Here is an 18,244-nt window from a genome sequence, read left to right as displayed (position 1 = left end):
CTTCTGAACAACAATTCAGTTTATGTGGAAAGTGTACTACCTGATTAGCCTTTGCAGTCTGCACATACTAATCATGGATGACACTTTATGCAAATACTAATCATGGATGACACATTATGCACATACTAATAATGGATGACACTTTATGCACATACTAATCATGGATGACACATTATGCACATACTAATCATGGATGACACTTTATGCACATACTAATCATGGATGACACTTTATGCACATACTAATCATGGATGACACTTTATGCACATACTAATCATGGATGACACTTTATGCACATACTAATCATGGATGACACTTTATGCACATACTAATCATGGATGACACTTTATGCACATACTAATCATGGATGACACTTTATGCACATACTAATCATGGATGACACTTTATGCACATACTAATCATGGATGACACTTTATGCACATACTAATCATGGATGACACTTTATGCACATACTAATCATGGATGACACTTTATGCACATACTAATCATGGATGACACTTTATGCACATACTAATCATGGATGACACTTTATGCACATACTAATCATGGATGACACTTTATGCACATACTAATCATGGATGACACTTTGTGCACATACTAATCATGGATGACACGTTATGCACATACTAATCATGGATGACACTTTATGCACATACTTATCATGGATGACACTTCATGCACATACTAATCATGGATGACACTTTATGCACATACTTATCATGGATGACACTTTATGCACATACTAATCATGGATGACACTTTATGCACATACTTATCATGGATGACACATTATGCACATACTAATCATGGATGACACTTTATGCACATACTAATCATGGATGACACTTTATGCACATACTAATCATGGATGACACTTTATGCACATACTAATCATGGATGACACTTTATGCACATACTAATCATGGATGACACTTAATGCACATACTAATCATGGATGACACTTTATGCAGATGCATTAAGCCCAATTTTTGCAGAATGAGGCCTGTGAATGGGGCATAGCGAGTTTCATACACAGGGCTTGACTGGAACAACTGATAGACCACAATCTGATGTCACATGCCAAATATCAAAGCTGTGTGCTCCGTTGTTTAAAGTGTTTTTTTTTCAGTGTTATTATGCTATGTAATTCAATACAAAACATTTCATACCACATCACCAGACAGTTCAAATTTTGACCTAGTTTGGTTGAATATTTACTTTAATTCACTTGTGATCATAGAATGTTTTTTTCTAAGATCACTCGTGAATTAAAAGAGATTTTTCACCAAATTCAACAAATATCCTCTATTTATTTAAATGAATCAGTGGTCCTAAAAGCTCACCTATGCATTGCACAGGTGAGCTAACAAACGATGTTTACAGTAACCCTTGACATTCCTCCAATGGACTGAATCAGACATAGCTTTCTTTACAGACCACTACCTTCATAAAGGGCTCACATCTGCTTAGCAGTTCTTCCAGGCTCAGTTTGGTGCGAGCATACCCGATTATCCTTGTCTCCGTTGGCAACAAATCTTCCTTATACAGGTTCCTGAAATATGATGTAAGCCTTGCTCTAGGAAAAACTGGCTTATAAGGCTTTTGTGTAAAGTATCATTCCAGATTAGCCTACGCGGTCTGGAAAGGCTTATCAGACACAACACTGTCTGCTTTTAGACTACGCGGTCTGGAAAGGCTTATCAGACACAACACTGTCTGCTTTTAGACTACGCGGTCTGGAAAGGCTAATCAGACACAACACTGTCTGCTTTTAGACTACGCGGTCTGGAAAGGCTTATCAGACACAACACTGTCTGCTTTTAGACTACGCGGTCTGGAAAGGCTAATCAGACACAACACTGTCTGCTTTTAGACTACGCGGTCTGGAAAGGCTAATCAGACACAACACTTTCTGTTTTTAGCCTACGCGGTCTGGAAAGGCTTATCAGACACAACACTGTCTGCTTTTAGCCTACGCGGTCTGGAAAGGCTTATCAGACACAACACTGTCTGCTTTTAGACTACGCGGTCTGGAAAGGCTAATCAGACACAACACTGTCTGCTTTTAGCCTACGCGGTCTGGAAAGGCTTATCAGACACAACACTGTCTGCTTTTAGACTACGCGGTCTGGAAAGGCTAATCAGACACAACACTGTCTGCTTTTAGCCTACGCGGTCTGGAAAGGCTAATCAGACACAACACTGTCTGCTTTTAGACTACGCGGTCTGGAAAGGCTAATCAGACACAACACTGTCTGCTTTTAGCCTACGCGGTCTGGAAAGGCTTATCAGACACAACACTGTCTGCTTTTAGACTACGCGGTCTGGAAAGGCTAATCAGACACAACACTGTCTGCTTTTAGCCTACGCGGTCTGGAAAGGCTAATCAGACACAACACTGTCTGCTTTTAGACTACGCGGTCTGGAAAGGCTAATCAGACACAACACTGTCTGCTTTTAGACTACGCGGTCTGGAAAGGCTTATCAGACACAACACTGTCTGCTTTTAGACTACGCGGTCTGGAAAGGCTTATCAGACACAACACTGTCTGCTTTTAGACTTAATCCAGTTTAGGTGGAAAGTGTAGCCCCTGATAAGCCTGTGTGGAATGCAACAGCTAATCTGATGACACTTTGCTCACATGCATTAATCTTGGGTTTCTGCGAGCGAGGTTGATGTATAACATTGTTCATATAAGAGTATGAAGAGAATATTGGGTGAGTGTTGAATATAGCCATGTAAATTAAGCGAGGCTTAGAAAACCTTTACCATAAGTCTTGGAAACTCAGTTCATGTTTTCTTGTGGAGCAAATAAACTAATAATATTTATATCATTATGTACAAACATAAAAACAACCTTCACAAAAAGAATGAGAATAATAAACCTATATTTTGTTAATAATTAGAATATACATGTACAACTAAAAGCACTTACCATAACACAGGATATATTTTCTTTTTGGCTAGATCACCCTGAAAAATAGTAAGAAAAGAGACAGTTATCAGAATGTATCTTGCTTCCAGGCACTTCACTAATAGGAATGGCCAATAAAATGTGCAGCCCTTTTTACACTCTAAAAAAGAAAAAGAATGCTATAATAGCCTTGAATCACTCTACTTCATTCAGATTGTTATCTATAATAGCCTTGAATCACTCCACTTTATTCAGATTGTTATGTATAATAGCCTTGAATCACTCTACTCCATTCAGATTGTTATCTATAATAGCCTTGAATCACTCAACTACATTCAGATTGTTATCTATAATAGCCTTGAATCACTCTACTTTATACAGATTGTTATCTATAATAGCCTTGAATCACTCTACTTCATTCAGATTGTTATATTAGAATGCTATAATAGCCTTGAATCACTCTACTTCATTCAGATTGCTATATTAGAATGCTATAATAGCCTTGAATCACTCTACTTCATACAGATTGTTATCTATAATAGCCTTGAATCACTCTACTTCATTCAGATTGTTATATTAGAATGCTATAAAAGCCTTGAATCACTCTACTTCATTCAGATTGTTATGTATAATAGCCTTGAATCACTCTACTTCATTCAGATTGTTATCTATAATAGCCTTGAATCACTCTACTTCATTCAGCTTGTTATATTAGAATGCTATAATAGCCTTGAATCACTCTACTTCATTCAGATTGTTATATTAGAATGCTATAATAGCCTTGAATCACTCTACTTCATACAGATTGTTATCTATAATAGCCTTGAATCACTCTACTTCATTCAGATTGTTATATTAGAATGCTATAATAGCCTTGAATCACTCTACTTCATTCAGATTGTTATGTATAATAGCCTTGCATCACTCTACTACATTCAGATTGTTATCTATAATAGCCTTGAATCACTCTACTTCATACAGATTGTTATCTATAATAGCCTTGAATCACTCTACTACATTCAGATTGTTATGTATAATAGCCTTGAATCACTCTACTAAATTCAGATTGTTATCTATAACAGCCTTGAATCACTCTACTTCATACAGATTGTTATCTATAATAGCCTTGAATCACTCTACTACATTCAGATTGTTATCTATAATAGCCTTGAATCACTCTACTTCATTCAGATTGTTATATTAGAATGCTATAATAGCCTTGAATCACTCTACTTCATTCAGATTGTTATATTAGAATGCTATAAAAGCCTTGAATCACTCTACTACATTCAGATTGTTATCTATAATAGCATTGAATCACTCTACTTCATTCAGATTGTTATATTAGAATGCTATAAAAACCTTGAATCACTCTACTTCATTCAGATTGTTATATTAGAATGATCTGGGAGGAATATCTTCAGTTTTCACTATGAACAATAAGGTTTACAAGATTGGGCAGGGCTAATAATGACCACATATTCATGATTGAATATCTAGTTTCTCCAGCAACTTTATAGTTTGAATATTTTGAAGGTTTTGACTATATCAATATGAGGGGAACGCTGTTACTTCAGGGCGGGTCAATTTTAACCTCCAGGCATAACATTGACCAAACTTGTTAGAAGAACATCATGTGTTAAACAAGAAGAGCACCGCATAACAGGTGCCACGCTCGGCTGCGGGTGCAGTTTTAAATAAATGAAAGCTTGTCAGATTTTTTTATTTAGGTCACAGTGACCTTGACCTTTGACCTTGTGACCCCAAAAAGTTAGCATGACGCCAGTGGAGGGCTGACAATGGATGGAGGACGACAAGCTGGTTTTCTACGAAAATAGCCGAGCTAATAAAAAATACCAAACTTGCTGAAAACAAGGAAAATATTTTTTAAGTTTCCACCATTCATGTATTAGTAACCACCACAGCAGGCCAAAACCTTGACCATAGTGCCATTATTTGAACACAAAACCTTGACCATAGTGCCATTATTTGAACACAAAACCTAATAAACATATCTCCCCAAATTTTATGAAATACATGATTACCATTCAAGTGAAAATTCAGAATGACCACAAATGGGATCCAGACATAAGCCCCCCAGGACAAAACCCCCCCAATGAAAAAATGAACATTTGGACAATTGCCCCCCAGAAGAAATGACAGGTAGGATATAAGCCCCCCAGTGCTTATTTTGCATCTGGACATTTGCCCCCCAGTGCTTATTTTAGAAGTGGACATTTGCCCCCCAGTGCCTAATTTTAAACGACATTACTCGATTGAGCAGATAATCATGTCCAATTATCACCACCTTTTAATCCTTTTGATTTATTAAATACAGAAGCCTTTAATTTTCATTAACAAGTACTGTGAAACCATTTATTTTCGACAGCACAAAATTTCGTCATTTTTATAAAAATGACGATTTCGTCAGCACTTAAATTCGCCGATTTTTGATTTTGAATATAAAAAAAAATGCGTCAGTCAATATCCGATTTGTGTGTAATACATATTCGCGATCAATCGCAGTTGCGAAAAATCGTGGTACGAATGCGGGAACACACTTGAGAATCACTGCAGGAGGTGGGGCCTGTTTGTCACATGCCAATTAACTAGTCTTTTGTTATCAAGGGACAGTAATGGACCTTCTTAATGTATGCCATTCACACGTTCATTGTTATGATTAGCGGACAAGTGGTATCGAATAACCGTTAACGAGTGTTTGTAACAACCAAGCCAATTGCCAATAAGTCTTAATCTATTGATCACACATCGTCATCTTTTCATTTGGTTTATTGTCTTTCATCGGCATTCGCTGCGTGATGGCTAATATGCAACACCACTGAAAAACACAATGCACCTAATGGGTAATAAAGTTATAAACAATTAGCGCTAATTCATTACCATTGTACATGAACGAAGTCAACGCATTCGATACAGCTGTACTGCACACGCGTTTTAAAGAAGTGTAACGTGTCAGTTAAGTACCTTGTGTAATCTACATCCCTTTGTGTCAAAACCGGATTAATCTTGATTACGAAACAGCAGTGAATGTGTGCATGGATTATGTTAGAATTTAATTCCTCATGTCTACGGTGAAGTTTTAAAATATTGTTCAACTTAGTGTTTGTTTTTGTGCAAACATAGAGCATGATTGTTCGTAAGGATCTTAAATTCGCCGATCGGTCGACTGACGAAATTTATGAAAATTAATGCCTGACGATTAATAATGGTTTCACAGTATATGATCAAAGCCACATGTAACACCTTTAACAAGCTGATAATCCTTTTGATTGATTAATTAAAAAACAATTCAAATTCTTTAAGATGTTTGTTTTACCTAAGATTAGGCAATTAAAGTGAGTTTCTGGACCTTTTTTATTTCGAATTATAATGATCCAAGTTTCTATGATAATATATTTATGAGATATGAAATAATACTGAATCCAAATACAGAGATATACTAGTCTAAAGGAAACAACATATGGTATTAGCACTGGGGGGCAAATGTCCACTCCTAAAATAAGCACTGGGGGGCAAATATCCAGATGCAAAATAAGCACTGGGGGGCTTATATCCTACCTGTTATTACTACTGGGGGGCAATTGTCCAAATGTTCATTTTTTCATTGGGGGGGTTTTGTCCTGGGGGGCTTATGTCCTACAATCTTCTTACTTTGCACGGCTGCATAAATTAAAATTTGCATCTAAATCCACTGTTTAAACACATAGCACTCGGGCAGGAACAGATTTTTCGAGCGCCCGCAGATGATCATGCCCTCGAAAACGTGTATTTTCCCTTTATTCATTATAATGTGGGTGGGCATGGCAGTGGGGGAGGGAGGGTGGTGGTGGGTTGGTGGCTGGCTACATTTGTAGCTACATGTATTTACCCAGTGGGATTTGAATTTGGGGGGTCTTATTACCCACTTTTTTGAGCCAGGCGAACAAATCTGTGTATGAATAATTTTCATGTCATGAAGTCAATAAGTTAATGGCAGACATTTTGTGGCTTGACAAGCTCATGCAGTGAGGAAAACCCTATCCTTGATAGCCAGAAGTCCTGGGTTCAAGTCTGGTGACAGCCGCAAAATGCTTTTGCTTTGTTACATTTTGCGTAAAATGTAGGACAGTGATAGTACTGGTGTATTGGTTTACAAAATATGCAAATCATCAGCGGGTTCTGGTCGGTTGATTTTTCACAGAGTTTTGGCCCTTTGAAATTTTCCATTATCTGTACATATAGTGCAATTCTTGTCCGGGCTATTTCTCAGCAACTAATGACTGGAATTCAATGAAACTTTATGGGAAGCTTCATTACCAAAAGGAGATGTGCATATTATCAGCGGGTTCTGGTCGGATGATTTTTCACAGAGTTATGGCATTTTGAAATTTTCTATAAAAAAAATAATTGGAAAACTGGCCATAATGCATGTGCGTAAAGTGTCATCCCAGATAAGCCTGTCCAGTCTGCACAGGCTAATCAGGGATGACACTTTCCCCTTTCATAACATTTTTTGTTTAAATGAAGTATCTTCTTAGCAAAAATCCAATTTAGGCGGAAAGTGTCGTCCCTGATTAGCCTGTGCGGACTGCACAGGCTAATCTGGGACGACACTTTAGGCACATGCATTATGCCCAGTTTTCTCAGAACACGACTCAAGTAGTGATTGTTATTCAAATGTAAAAATGAATCAAAGTTAAAGATACAATGTAGGTTTACATTTAGATAGATTTCTCCAGCCATACAAATACTTAGTACTTACATTGTAATTTAAATGGATGTCGTAGTTTATCAAAATATAACAGGCATTAGTGTAATGCGACCACAGAGTGTGATTATCATGACAAACCAATTGTGGTTTTGTTTAACAGTTTGACTCGAATTATGAAACATTTGTGGTGATTGTAGGACATAAGCCCCCCAGGACAAAACCCCCCCAATGAAAAAATGAACATTTGGACAATTGCCCCCCAGTAGTAATAACAGGTAGGATATAAGCCCCCCAGTGCTTATTTTGCATCTGGATATTTGCCCCCCAGTGCTTATTTTAGGAGTGGACATTTGCCCCCCAGTGCTAATACCATATGTTGTTTCCTTTAGACTAGTATATCTCTGTATTTGGATTCAGTATTATTTCATATCTCATAAATATATTATCATAGAAACTTGGATCATTATAATTCGAAATAAAAAAGGTCCAGAAACTCACTTTAATTGCCTAATCTTAGGTAAAACAAACATCTTAAAGAATTTGAATTGTTTTTCAATTAATCAATCAAAAGGATTATCAGCTTGTTAAAGGTGTTACATGTGGCTTTGATCATATACTTGTTAATGAAAATTAAAGGCTTCTGTATTTAATAAATCAAAAGGATTAAAAGGTGGTGATAATTGGACATGATTATCTGCTCAATCGAGTAATGTCGTTTAAAATTAGGCACTGGGGGGCAAATGTCCACTTCTAAAATAAGCACTGGGGGGCAAATGTCCAGATGCAAAATAAGCACTGGGGGGCTTATATCCTACCTGTCATTTCTTCTGGGGGGCAATTGTCCAAATGTTCATTTTTTCATTGGGGGGGTTTTGTCCTGGGGGGCTTATGTCTGGATCCCAAGTAAGAAATAAGGAATTATTTTGGAATTTACTGGTCGTTACGGATAAATATTACGTCAGAATAAATCATTGTTTTCATAGATGTTTCTTTTGTACAGGTCTATCTTATTATGTTCCAACTAAATTTTCTAAAAAATATACTGCCAACATATTGTTATTAAAGTATTTCAAGCATACAGCAGGAACGTTACATAAATACTTACATTTACAGCATAGTCTTTTGAAAGTGTTGACTAACCTTAACTTCATTGACATTGCCAATACAATAAAGCTGATGTCAAGAGAGTGTGCACAGATGGTATAATTGAAAAAGTAGAATGAAATATTCATTGCCTTTATCCCTGCATTCATGAGGAAACTGGTGCTTATTCAGTTCCCTGTTTATGCTTGGAAAGTTGTTGAAGGCTGGAGAAGAGAAAAAACTGCGCATGGACCAGTTTATGGATACGAAAAACACATAACACGGCTTGAACGGCACGTGAATCGCCTTGTTTATACACGATTTCTCACGTTCAAGCCCTCCTTTTGCCAAGTTTCTGCAACCCGCCAGAGGGCATTATAGATAAGAGTTTATGCAATAATAAGGTGGTTAATTAAATATGAACCAGCACCTGGGAAAACAGGGCTAAAAGGGACCTCTTCATGTTTTGGTAAATTGACAAAATTAAAAAAGTTGTTTCAGATTTGCAAATTTTCATTGTAGTTATGATATTTGTGGGGTAACAGAAACACTGAACATTTAACATGCTCTTAAATACCATTATATGCATCTTTTGACGATTTAAAAACCTGTAAATTATAAAGCGCTGCAACAAAAAATGATACAATAAATTGGAGAGTTCTGTTGTTGTTGTTATATTTTGTGACACTGCGATGATTGCTTATATAAAGTATAAAATACATCGCTCATTTCAATCACAAAGGAAGGAGGGGTGGAGTGGAGAGGGGTGTAGAGTGTGGGGGTGTGGCCATTTATTACATTATCTTCCAAAAATGCAAAAAAAAAAAAATTTTGGGGGGGGGGGGAGGATTCTTGGGTCGGATGGTTGGACGGTATTTCAAAAATAAAATAATAAAAATAAATATTTGTGTTTTTTAACCGATTTTGAAAAAAAAACAAGAGATGTGTTTGTCAGAAAAACAATGCCCCCTATTGCGCCGCTTTGAAAAAAAAAAGTTTTTTTGTTTTTTTACCTTTGACCTTGAAGGATGACCTTGACCTAGAACTTCCACCACTCAAAATGTGCAGCTTTATAAGAACGCCGCTTTGAAATATTTGTTTTTTACCTTAGACCTTGAAGAATGACCTTGACCTTGAAGGATGACCTTGACCTTCCACCACTCAATATGTGCAGCTTCATAAGAACGCGCTTTGAAATAAAAATAAATAAATTGACCTTTGACCTTGAAAGATGACCTTGACCTTGAAGGATGACCTTGACTTTGAACTTCCACCACTCAAAATGTGCAGCTTCATGAGAACGCCGCTTTGAAATAAAAAAAAAAATTACCTTAAAGGATGACCTTGAACTTCCACCACTCAAAATGTGCAGCTTCATGATAATGCCACTTTGATTTTTTTGTTTACTTTCAACTTGAAGGATGACCTTGAAGAATGACCTTGACCTTGAACTTCCACCACTCAAAATGTGCAGCTTCATGATAACACCGCTTTGATTTATTTTTTTTAACTTTGACCTTGAAGGATGACCTTGACCTTGAAGAATGACCTTGACCTTGAACTTCCACCAATCAAAATGTGCAGCGTCATGAGAACGCCACTTTGATTTTTCTTTTGACCTTTGACCTTGAAGGATGACCTTGACCTTGAAGGATGACCTTGAACTTTCACCACTCAAAATGTGCAGCTTCATGAGAACGCGGCTTTGAAATTTTTTATTTTTGACCTTGAAGGATGATCTTGACCTTGAACTTCCACCACTCAAAATGTGCAGCTTTATGAGATACACATGCATGCCAAATATCAAGTTGCTATCTTCAATATTAAAAAAATTATGGCCAATGTTAAAGTTTTCGGACGGACAAACGCCATATATTTGACATTTTACCTTGAAGGATTACCTTGAAGGATTACCTTTACCTTCACCTTTCACCACTCAAAATGTTCAGCTTCATGAGATACACATGCATGCTAAATATCAAGTTGCGATCTTCAATATTGAAAAAGTTATGGCCAATGTTAAAGTTTTCGGATGGACAGACACCATAAATTTGACATTTGACCTTGAAGGATGACCTTGACCTTTCACCACTCAAAATGTGCAGCTCCATGACATACACATGCATGCCAAATATCAAGTTGTTATCTTCAAAAGTGAAAAAGTTATGGCCAATGTTTAAGATTTTTCGGACAGACGGACAGACTGAATGACGGACAGTTCAACTGCTATATGCCACCCTTCTGGGTGCATAGAAATTATTTTTTATTTTTTTTTGGGGGGGGGGGGGGGGGTATAGTGTGAGGGTGTGGTGGTCATTTATAAGATGATCTTTAATTTAAAAATTAATAATGGGGGGATTGAGGGGGATTCGGGGGGGGGGGGGTTGGGTGGAGTCTATTGTGGTATGTCAGGTAAGAGTTGTTTTGTCAAAGTATCAATCAAATCTAATAATAAATAAAGAAGTTATGGCAATTTCAGCAAAATTTAATAATTTGACCTTGAGAGTCGAGGTCATTCAAAGGTCAAGGTAAAATTCAACTTGCCAGGTACAGTACCCTCATGATAGCATGAAAGTATTTGAAGTTTAAAAGCAAATTAGCCTTGATACATTAGAAGTAAAGTGGATCTAAACACAAAATGTACGCACATGCATTATGCCCAGTTTTCTAAGAACACGACTCAAATAAAGTCTAGGCCAAAAGTGTTGTCCCTGATTAAGCCTGTATGGACTAAATCTGGGATGAACTAAGTTGCATTGTTATTTTATCCTTTTGTTTACTGAGGACACAAACATCATACTTAAGTGAACACAACAGTAGCCGGTATGTAAAGTTTTAAGTCCTACTTTTGAAAAGTAAAATAATTACATTGAGTACAAGTAGATCAAACGGTCTCACTGGATTTGATAAATAACCATTTTGAACTCATTTGGATTTATTAAACTACAAAAAGAACCCTCTCCAACCCATATATTCACCTCTTAAAGTAGGACGGTATTAGCAAAAATCAATTACAACTGTTTATATACACCAGGTCCTATACTGTTTACTTTTCACTCATGCATGTCTCAACATGAACACACAATGCCATATCAGAAAATGACACTGCTTTAAATGAATTTTTTTTTTTTTAGTTTTGTAAATGCTTTAAATTCAAAATTCAAATTCATTTAAGTAAGCGCTACTGAATGAATTTAAGAAAATTCTGTAGTGACATTGCAGTTTTAATGTCTTAAGAAAACTGTAAATTTATAAATATCATTTGCCCCTTTTGTTGACTTGAATTTGGAATACAGTGAATATAATATGTATCAATTTCCAAATGAATACACTGGTGAGACAGATTTTTTTAAGGTAGTATCAATGATCAGTAAAGTGGAAATAGGATCAGAGGTTGGGTCATTTGATATGTAAAACAAGCAGTATTTTACATATTTTAACCCTTTACCACTTAGATACATATTTTCATGTATTTGTTATCCCTTAGAAAGTCAAATTTACTTAAAAGAGATTTCTTCCAGGATTCAAGTTTTTAAGGCTTCATTTCAAAACCTTAGATACTCATGATGAGCAGCATACAGCATAAAACCTGAACAGACTGTGAGTGACTCGCAGGCTGTTCTGGTTTGATGCTGTTTGCGCATAGCCATTTCCACTTTGCCTCTGAGTGGGAAAGATGGCGTAGAAAGTAATACTTCTTAAGGTAGCGCACCTCTAATGGGCACATATCCAAATATAATCTAATTAATTATTTTCTTAATCAGCATCATTTCACTGAACTATATGCAAATTTGCAGGTAGGCTTTCCATGCTTTTAAAAAAAATATACCGATTTTTTCAAAACCACCCCACGCTCGGCGTTTGTCCAGTTTATTTTCACCCATGGGGTATATAAAAGTTCCATAATTCATTCAAATTTCCAAATATGGGCATGCAGTTGGTTTTTACAGATGCAGTAAAGATATTTAAAGTTTAAACAAGATGAAATAAGTATTCTTTTACAGACATTTATTTTTTACAAATTGTTATCTATGGAAGAGTGCCACGAAATGAGTTATTTCAGCCAAGTAAAAGTTGAGTCGGTTAAAAACAAAGTGTCATAAAATTCAAAATAGTATCATTTAAGTTAAATTTTAAACGTAGTTTTTATAGAAACACTATATACAGCAAAAATACCAAGAAATAGACAGATTTACCATTTACTTTTTGAAATAAAAATAAAAAGGCAACATGCATCATTTGTATTTTCAGCAGTAAATCACCCAATTTAGCCATTATAACGTTGTTTTAATTTTAAAAATTGAAGGATGTGCATAAAAATTTCAACATATTTAACAATAAACATAGCATATATCGTGGCTGTCGTTCTCAAACCTCGTAGCTCCAAAATTTTCAAAATATTTGTTTCGTCTTTTCCGAATATATGAAGTCTGGCGCGTGTTTTGTGCTATATCTCGTAGCTCTACGCCAATCAGAGCCCTCGAAAAAGCCACGTGACGAAATGTTGTAAAATGATTGTTGGCTTTTTTCCCGGCGAAAAGTCGTAGCGTCGCCATTTCACCTATAGGTACGTCATTTCGTTTGGACAAATTTGACAAAAAACGTTTTTATAAAAAAAATTATTTGCAACTATGAGGTTTCCTATCAGGACGAATTGTCGTACCTCATAAAAATGACAAAACTGTGGTGACAAAATATCGTAGCTACCATGTCTGACTGTCAGTATGACTTATCAGTATGACTTACGCCTCTACGGCTTATACCGTATTTTGCAGCTTCATTTGTTTGGTATTTTTTTACAGAGTTTCAATTTCTAAAACATCGTTATAAAAAAATGAGACGGTTTTTTCTCTCTCCTGAAAAGTTGGCATTTTGTAGCTACGAGGTTTGAGAACGACAGCGACGATATGCTATATTAAATCAAATTATGTTAGAAAATAAATAAAATGCAAAAAGTATGCGATGTTGGCAGGATTCGAACCTGCGTGGGAGATCCCAAAAGATTTGCAGTCCATCGCCTTAACCACTCGTCCACAACAACTTCACATTTGTGCTAGCTTAAATTACATATCCATAAGTAAACAGGTAAAAAGGCTCGTCGATCTTTGAAGAAATCCCGAAATCGTATTTTTTCAGATGATATTTTGATCAAAGTCAATATTTATTGTGAAAATAATGTATTCTAAAGGAATAACATAAACATATATCAAAATTCGAAGTTTGAAAAAAATAAAATGCATCTCTTGGAAATAACCAATCATTGAAGATCGGCAATGATCGTAAAATAAATCGCGGGAAATCATTAGGGGTGCGCTACCTTAATAAAGTCTTTGCCATCCACAGATTATCATGTTAGCTTGTATGTGTTGGGCATTATACAATAACAGGCTTCCTAGATACTTGACCACTTGACATAGTTCAATTTTATTAATGGATTGAACAAAGCAAATGCCATTCCTCTGTAGCAAAATAATTTAAATGATATTGAGCAAATTACCAAATTCGTGAAAAGTTTTGGTATTTTAGATATAAAATGTTCCACCATGAATATAATGTTTGGTTTGCAAATGGATCTTGTAAAAGATGGTGATAACAGCGATATGTGAGAGATACTAAAGAGAGACTGTAATTTGTGTTTTCTCATTGCTGAGATTGCAAAAAAATTAACATAGGCATTCGATTTTATGATGTTCCTATTGATTACATTTACTCCATTCTATTTCTGTCGCTATAGTACCATGCTTGTAAAAGACCTAAAGAAAGTTGCTTGTTTTATTCTGAATTGTTAGATGATAAATACATTATGTTTAGAACAAATGAAATGACATGTAAAACACAAGCTCCATGAAAGGGCACTTGTAAGCCAGACCAGCCTACGCATAATCACAGGGGTCACATTACCATGAAACAGGAGTCCTAGAACTCATTTCTTGTAAAAAAGAGTCCAAAAGAAAAAGTAGTCCAATTGAATATTGCACAAATAAAGAATGACAAGGGCTGTTTGTAAAACATGCATGCCCCCCCATATGGGCTGTCAGTTGTAGTGGCACCCATTGTGTGAATACGTTTTTTCGCACTTTGACCTTGACCTTTGACCTAGTGACATTAAAATCAATAGGGGTCATCTGCAAGTCATGATCAATGAAGTTTCATAACCCTAGGCGTAAGTTTTCTTGAGTTATCATCCAGAAACCATTTTACTGTGTCAAGTCACTGTGACCTTGACCTTTGACCTAGTGACCTAAAAGTCAATAGGAGTCATCTGCGAGTCATGATCAATGTACCTATGAAGTTTCATGATCCTAGGCGTAAGCGTTCTTGAGTTATCATCCGGAAAACATTTTTCTAAGTTGAGTCACTGTGACCTTGACCTTTGACCTAGTGACCTGAAAATCAATAGGGGTCATCTGCGAGTCATGATCAATGTACCTATGAAGTTTCATGATCCTAGGCATAAGAATTCTTGAGTTATCATCCAGAAACCATTTTTTTTATTTTCGGGTCACCGTGATCTTGACCTTTGACCTAGTGACTATTTCGGGTCACCGTGACCTTGCCATTTGACCTAGTGACCTAAAAATCAATAGGGGTCATCTGCGAGTCATGATCAATGTACAAATGAAATTCCATGATTCTAGGCATAAGCGTTCTTGAGTTATCATCTGGAAACCATTTTACTATTTCCGGTCACCGTGACCTTGACCTTTGACCTAGTGACCTCAAAATCAATAGGGGTCATCTGCGAGTCATGATCAATGTACCAATGAAGTTTCATGATCCTATGCCTAAGCGTTCTTGAGTTATCATCCGGAAACCATTTTACTATTTTGGGTCATCGTGACCTTGACCTTTGACCTAGTGACCTGAAAATCAAAAATGGGTCATTAACGAGTGATGATCAACGTACCAATGAAGTTTCATGATCCTATGCCTAAGCGTTCTTGAGTTATCATCCGGAAACCATTTTACTATTTCGGGTCATCGTGACCATGACCTTTGACTTAGTGACCTAAAAATCAATAGGGGTCATCTGAGAGTCATGATCAATGTACCTATGAAGTTTCATGATCCTTGGCTTAAGCGCTCTTGAGTTTGCATCCGGAAACCATCTGGTGGACCGACATGAGCAAAACAATATAACCCATCTTCTTCGAAAGGGGGGGGGCATAATGAGAAAACTGCCCCCCTCCTAGCAGCCATGTTATTCAACTGACCAGAACCATTTTTGAACTCAACTCTCGTATCAAGGAAACAAATGTTCTGAGCAAATTTCATGAAAATTGGGCCAAAAATGTGACTTCTACTGTGTTCACATGTTTTCACTATATACATATAGAGAAAAATGCCCCGCCCACTGGCGGCCATGTTTTTTCTGATCTGTACCATTTTCAAACTCGTACATGATATCAATAAAACTAATGTTTTGACCAACTTTCATGATGATTGGTAAAAAATTGTGACTTCTAGAGTGTTTACAAGGTTTCTCTATAGCCAAATAAGGAAAACTGCCCCACTTTTAAACTCGACCAACATATCATTAAGGCAAACATTTTGACAAAGTAACATGAAGATTGGGCATGAAATGTGACTTCTACAGTGTTTACAAGGTTTTCTTTTTTTGACCTAGTGACCTAGTTTTTGACCCAGCATGACCCAGTTTCGAACTTGATCGAGATATCATTGGGACAAATCTTCTGACCAAGTTTCATGAAGATCCGACATGAAATGTGGCCTCTAGAGTGTTAACAAACCAAATGTGGACGACGGACGGACGGAAGACGGACAAAGACCGGTCACAAAAGCTCACCTGAGCAATCAAGTGAGCTAAAAACACAATGAAAGAGTGTACTATTTAATGTATTGTTTAATGATACAGGGCCCAGCCTGTACGAAAATTCTATGCAAATTCTGTATAGAGTCTGTACAAAATCTGCCCAGAATCAAGACAGAAAGAGTAAAAGAGTATCACAGATTTTAAATACGTTTACATGTAGATCACGTGACAAAACTGGCTGTAAATTTGTATAATATAGATACAAAGAATCAGCTTATGAAAGAGAACAACTTACACAAGCTCCCAAACAAACAAATACTCCTATAAATATTCATTGAGCACTTTGGTCCATTCTGACTCAACGATTCTTTGACTTGGGCCATGATCCCTTGGTCAGTGGAAATATTTTCCACAACCAGATTCCACACACACTAAGATCCAATCAAATGAAAGATGTTTTCATAGGGATTTGTCCCTTTGCCCCCCCAGGTTGTGACTAATATTAAAACTTTCTAATTTTATCAATAATGCTTATAAATGCTTATTGCATATTTCCAATTTTATCAATACTGCTTATAAAGCTTATTGTATAACTTTACATTTTCACAGCTTGATTGTGGATCTATGTACAAAGACATTTTTAATAAGCATTTACTGTTATAGTGCATTCTTACTGATCTCAGATTAATAGTTGTTATTAACAAGTTTGTCTCTTAGCTATTGTCAGGGTATTGGTTAAACATTCCATGCCAATCAACAAACATTTTAATGATGCAACATGAATCACTTTTTATCAAGATTCCTTTATAATAGTGTATTGGTTTTCTATAACCACCTGGTAACGCCAATTATGCAACAATTCCTAAGTAACACCAAACTACATGTAGTATAAAAAGGCAATGCAGACCTCCATCTGTACTGCATTCCTTCTTTATAAATAAATGGTGTTTCTCTATTTGGTGTTGCAGTTAAGAAACTGATCTAACTACATTATATTTTATTTAATTTGATTTACTTTCAAATACTTAACTGTTTTATGGTAATATAATGATTTATTATGAATTTTTGTCAGTTTCAATGATAAGTCAGTTTGGAAATAAAACATGTATACTTACATTAAATGTACTTTTACTATTTCAATGCTATAAAATAAAGTCTGTTAATTTCAATGCTATAGAATTAAGTCTGTTCATTTATATCAATTTAACAATTAAGTTTGTTACAGTTCAGTAAATTAATATTTACTTTCAAAGCGAGTGGCTCTATAGACTTAAATTTGACTAATATTCCCTATGTAATTGTGTATTAGTGATTTTAAGTAATTTGTGCATTGTATTTGTATATGACTGCATTCCTTCTTTATAAATAATTGGTGTTTTTCTATTTGGCGTTGCAGTCCGGCTTCCTTCCCAACCTCTCACAGAAAAAGCTACACTACATCAAGGAGTCGTTACATCAAAATTATTCGAGTTCAATATTTAATTTTCAAAAGACAATTCAATGAACAAATCGTATTCCAAATATCTTTATAATAATTATATATAAACAAAAAAAAAACGCTTATAAACAAAACACTTCTTAACAACTTTTCTTCACAACAAACACACAACAAAGTTGTCAAAATGTCACCATTTCTTACCAGTACATGCTCAGTGTCCTATCTTAGTGGATAGCTTACACATACTTTCATACACAATTTGATTTTAAATATAGAACTGGGGTTCAATTTGTAGAACTTAA

At 35.9% G+C, this 18,244-nt stretch overlaps 3 protein-coding genes across 21 annotated transcripts in view; 1 reads left to right on the top strand and 2 right to left on the bottom strand.

Annotated features, from left to right (window-relative positions):
* LOC127860886 (uncharacterized) overlaps positions 1-18,244 on the top strand; it is a 201,516-nt gene that overhangs the window by 65,862 nt on the left and 117,410 nt on the right. The window lies entirely within an intron of this gene.
* The window catches only part of LOC127861008 (hemoglobin-3-like), a 370,059-nt gene that overhangs the window by 281,467 nt on the left and 70,348 nt on the right, over positions 1-18,244 (bottom strand). The gene's annotated exons all lie outside the window — the stretch shown is intronic.
* The window catches only part of LOC127860982 (glucose-6-phosphate 1-dehydrogenase-like), a 58,918-nt gene that overhangs the window by 17,730 nt on the left and 22,944 nt on the right, over positions 1-18,244 (bottom strand). For all 5 annotated transcript variants that reach the window (XR_008040002.1, XM_052399328.1, XM_052399337.1 and 2 more), the window contains exons 2-3: positions 2,958-2,995; positions 1,465-1,573 (exon numbers count right to left, since the gene is read on the bottom strand). Coding sequence is in view for 4 of the 5 variants with exons in the window: in XM_052399328.1 (XP_052255288.1) it covers positions 1,465-1,573; positions 2,958-2,995 (147 nt within the window). In the remaining variant the exon portion in view is untranslated. The remainder of the gene's footprint in view (positions 1-1,464; positions 1,574-2,957; positions 2,996-18,244) is intronic.

Source organism: Dreissena polymorpha, chromosome 1 (assembly GCF_020536995.1).
Source record: "Dreissena polymorpha isolate Duluth1 chromosome 1, UMN_Dpol_1.0, whole genome shotgun sequence".
NCBI lineage: Eukaryota > Metazoa > Mollusca > Bivalvia > Myida > Dreissenidae > Dreissena > Dreissena polymorpha.
The sequence above is the reverse complement of the archived record's forward strand: the minus strand, read 5'-3'. Positions and strand labels throughout refer to the sequence as shown.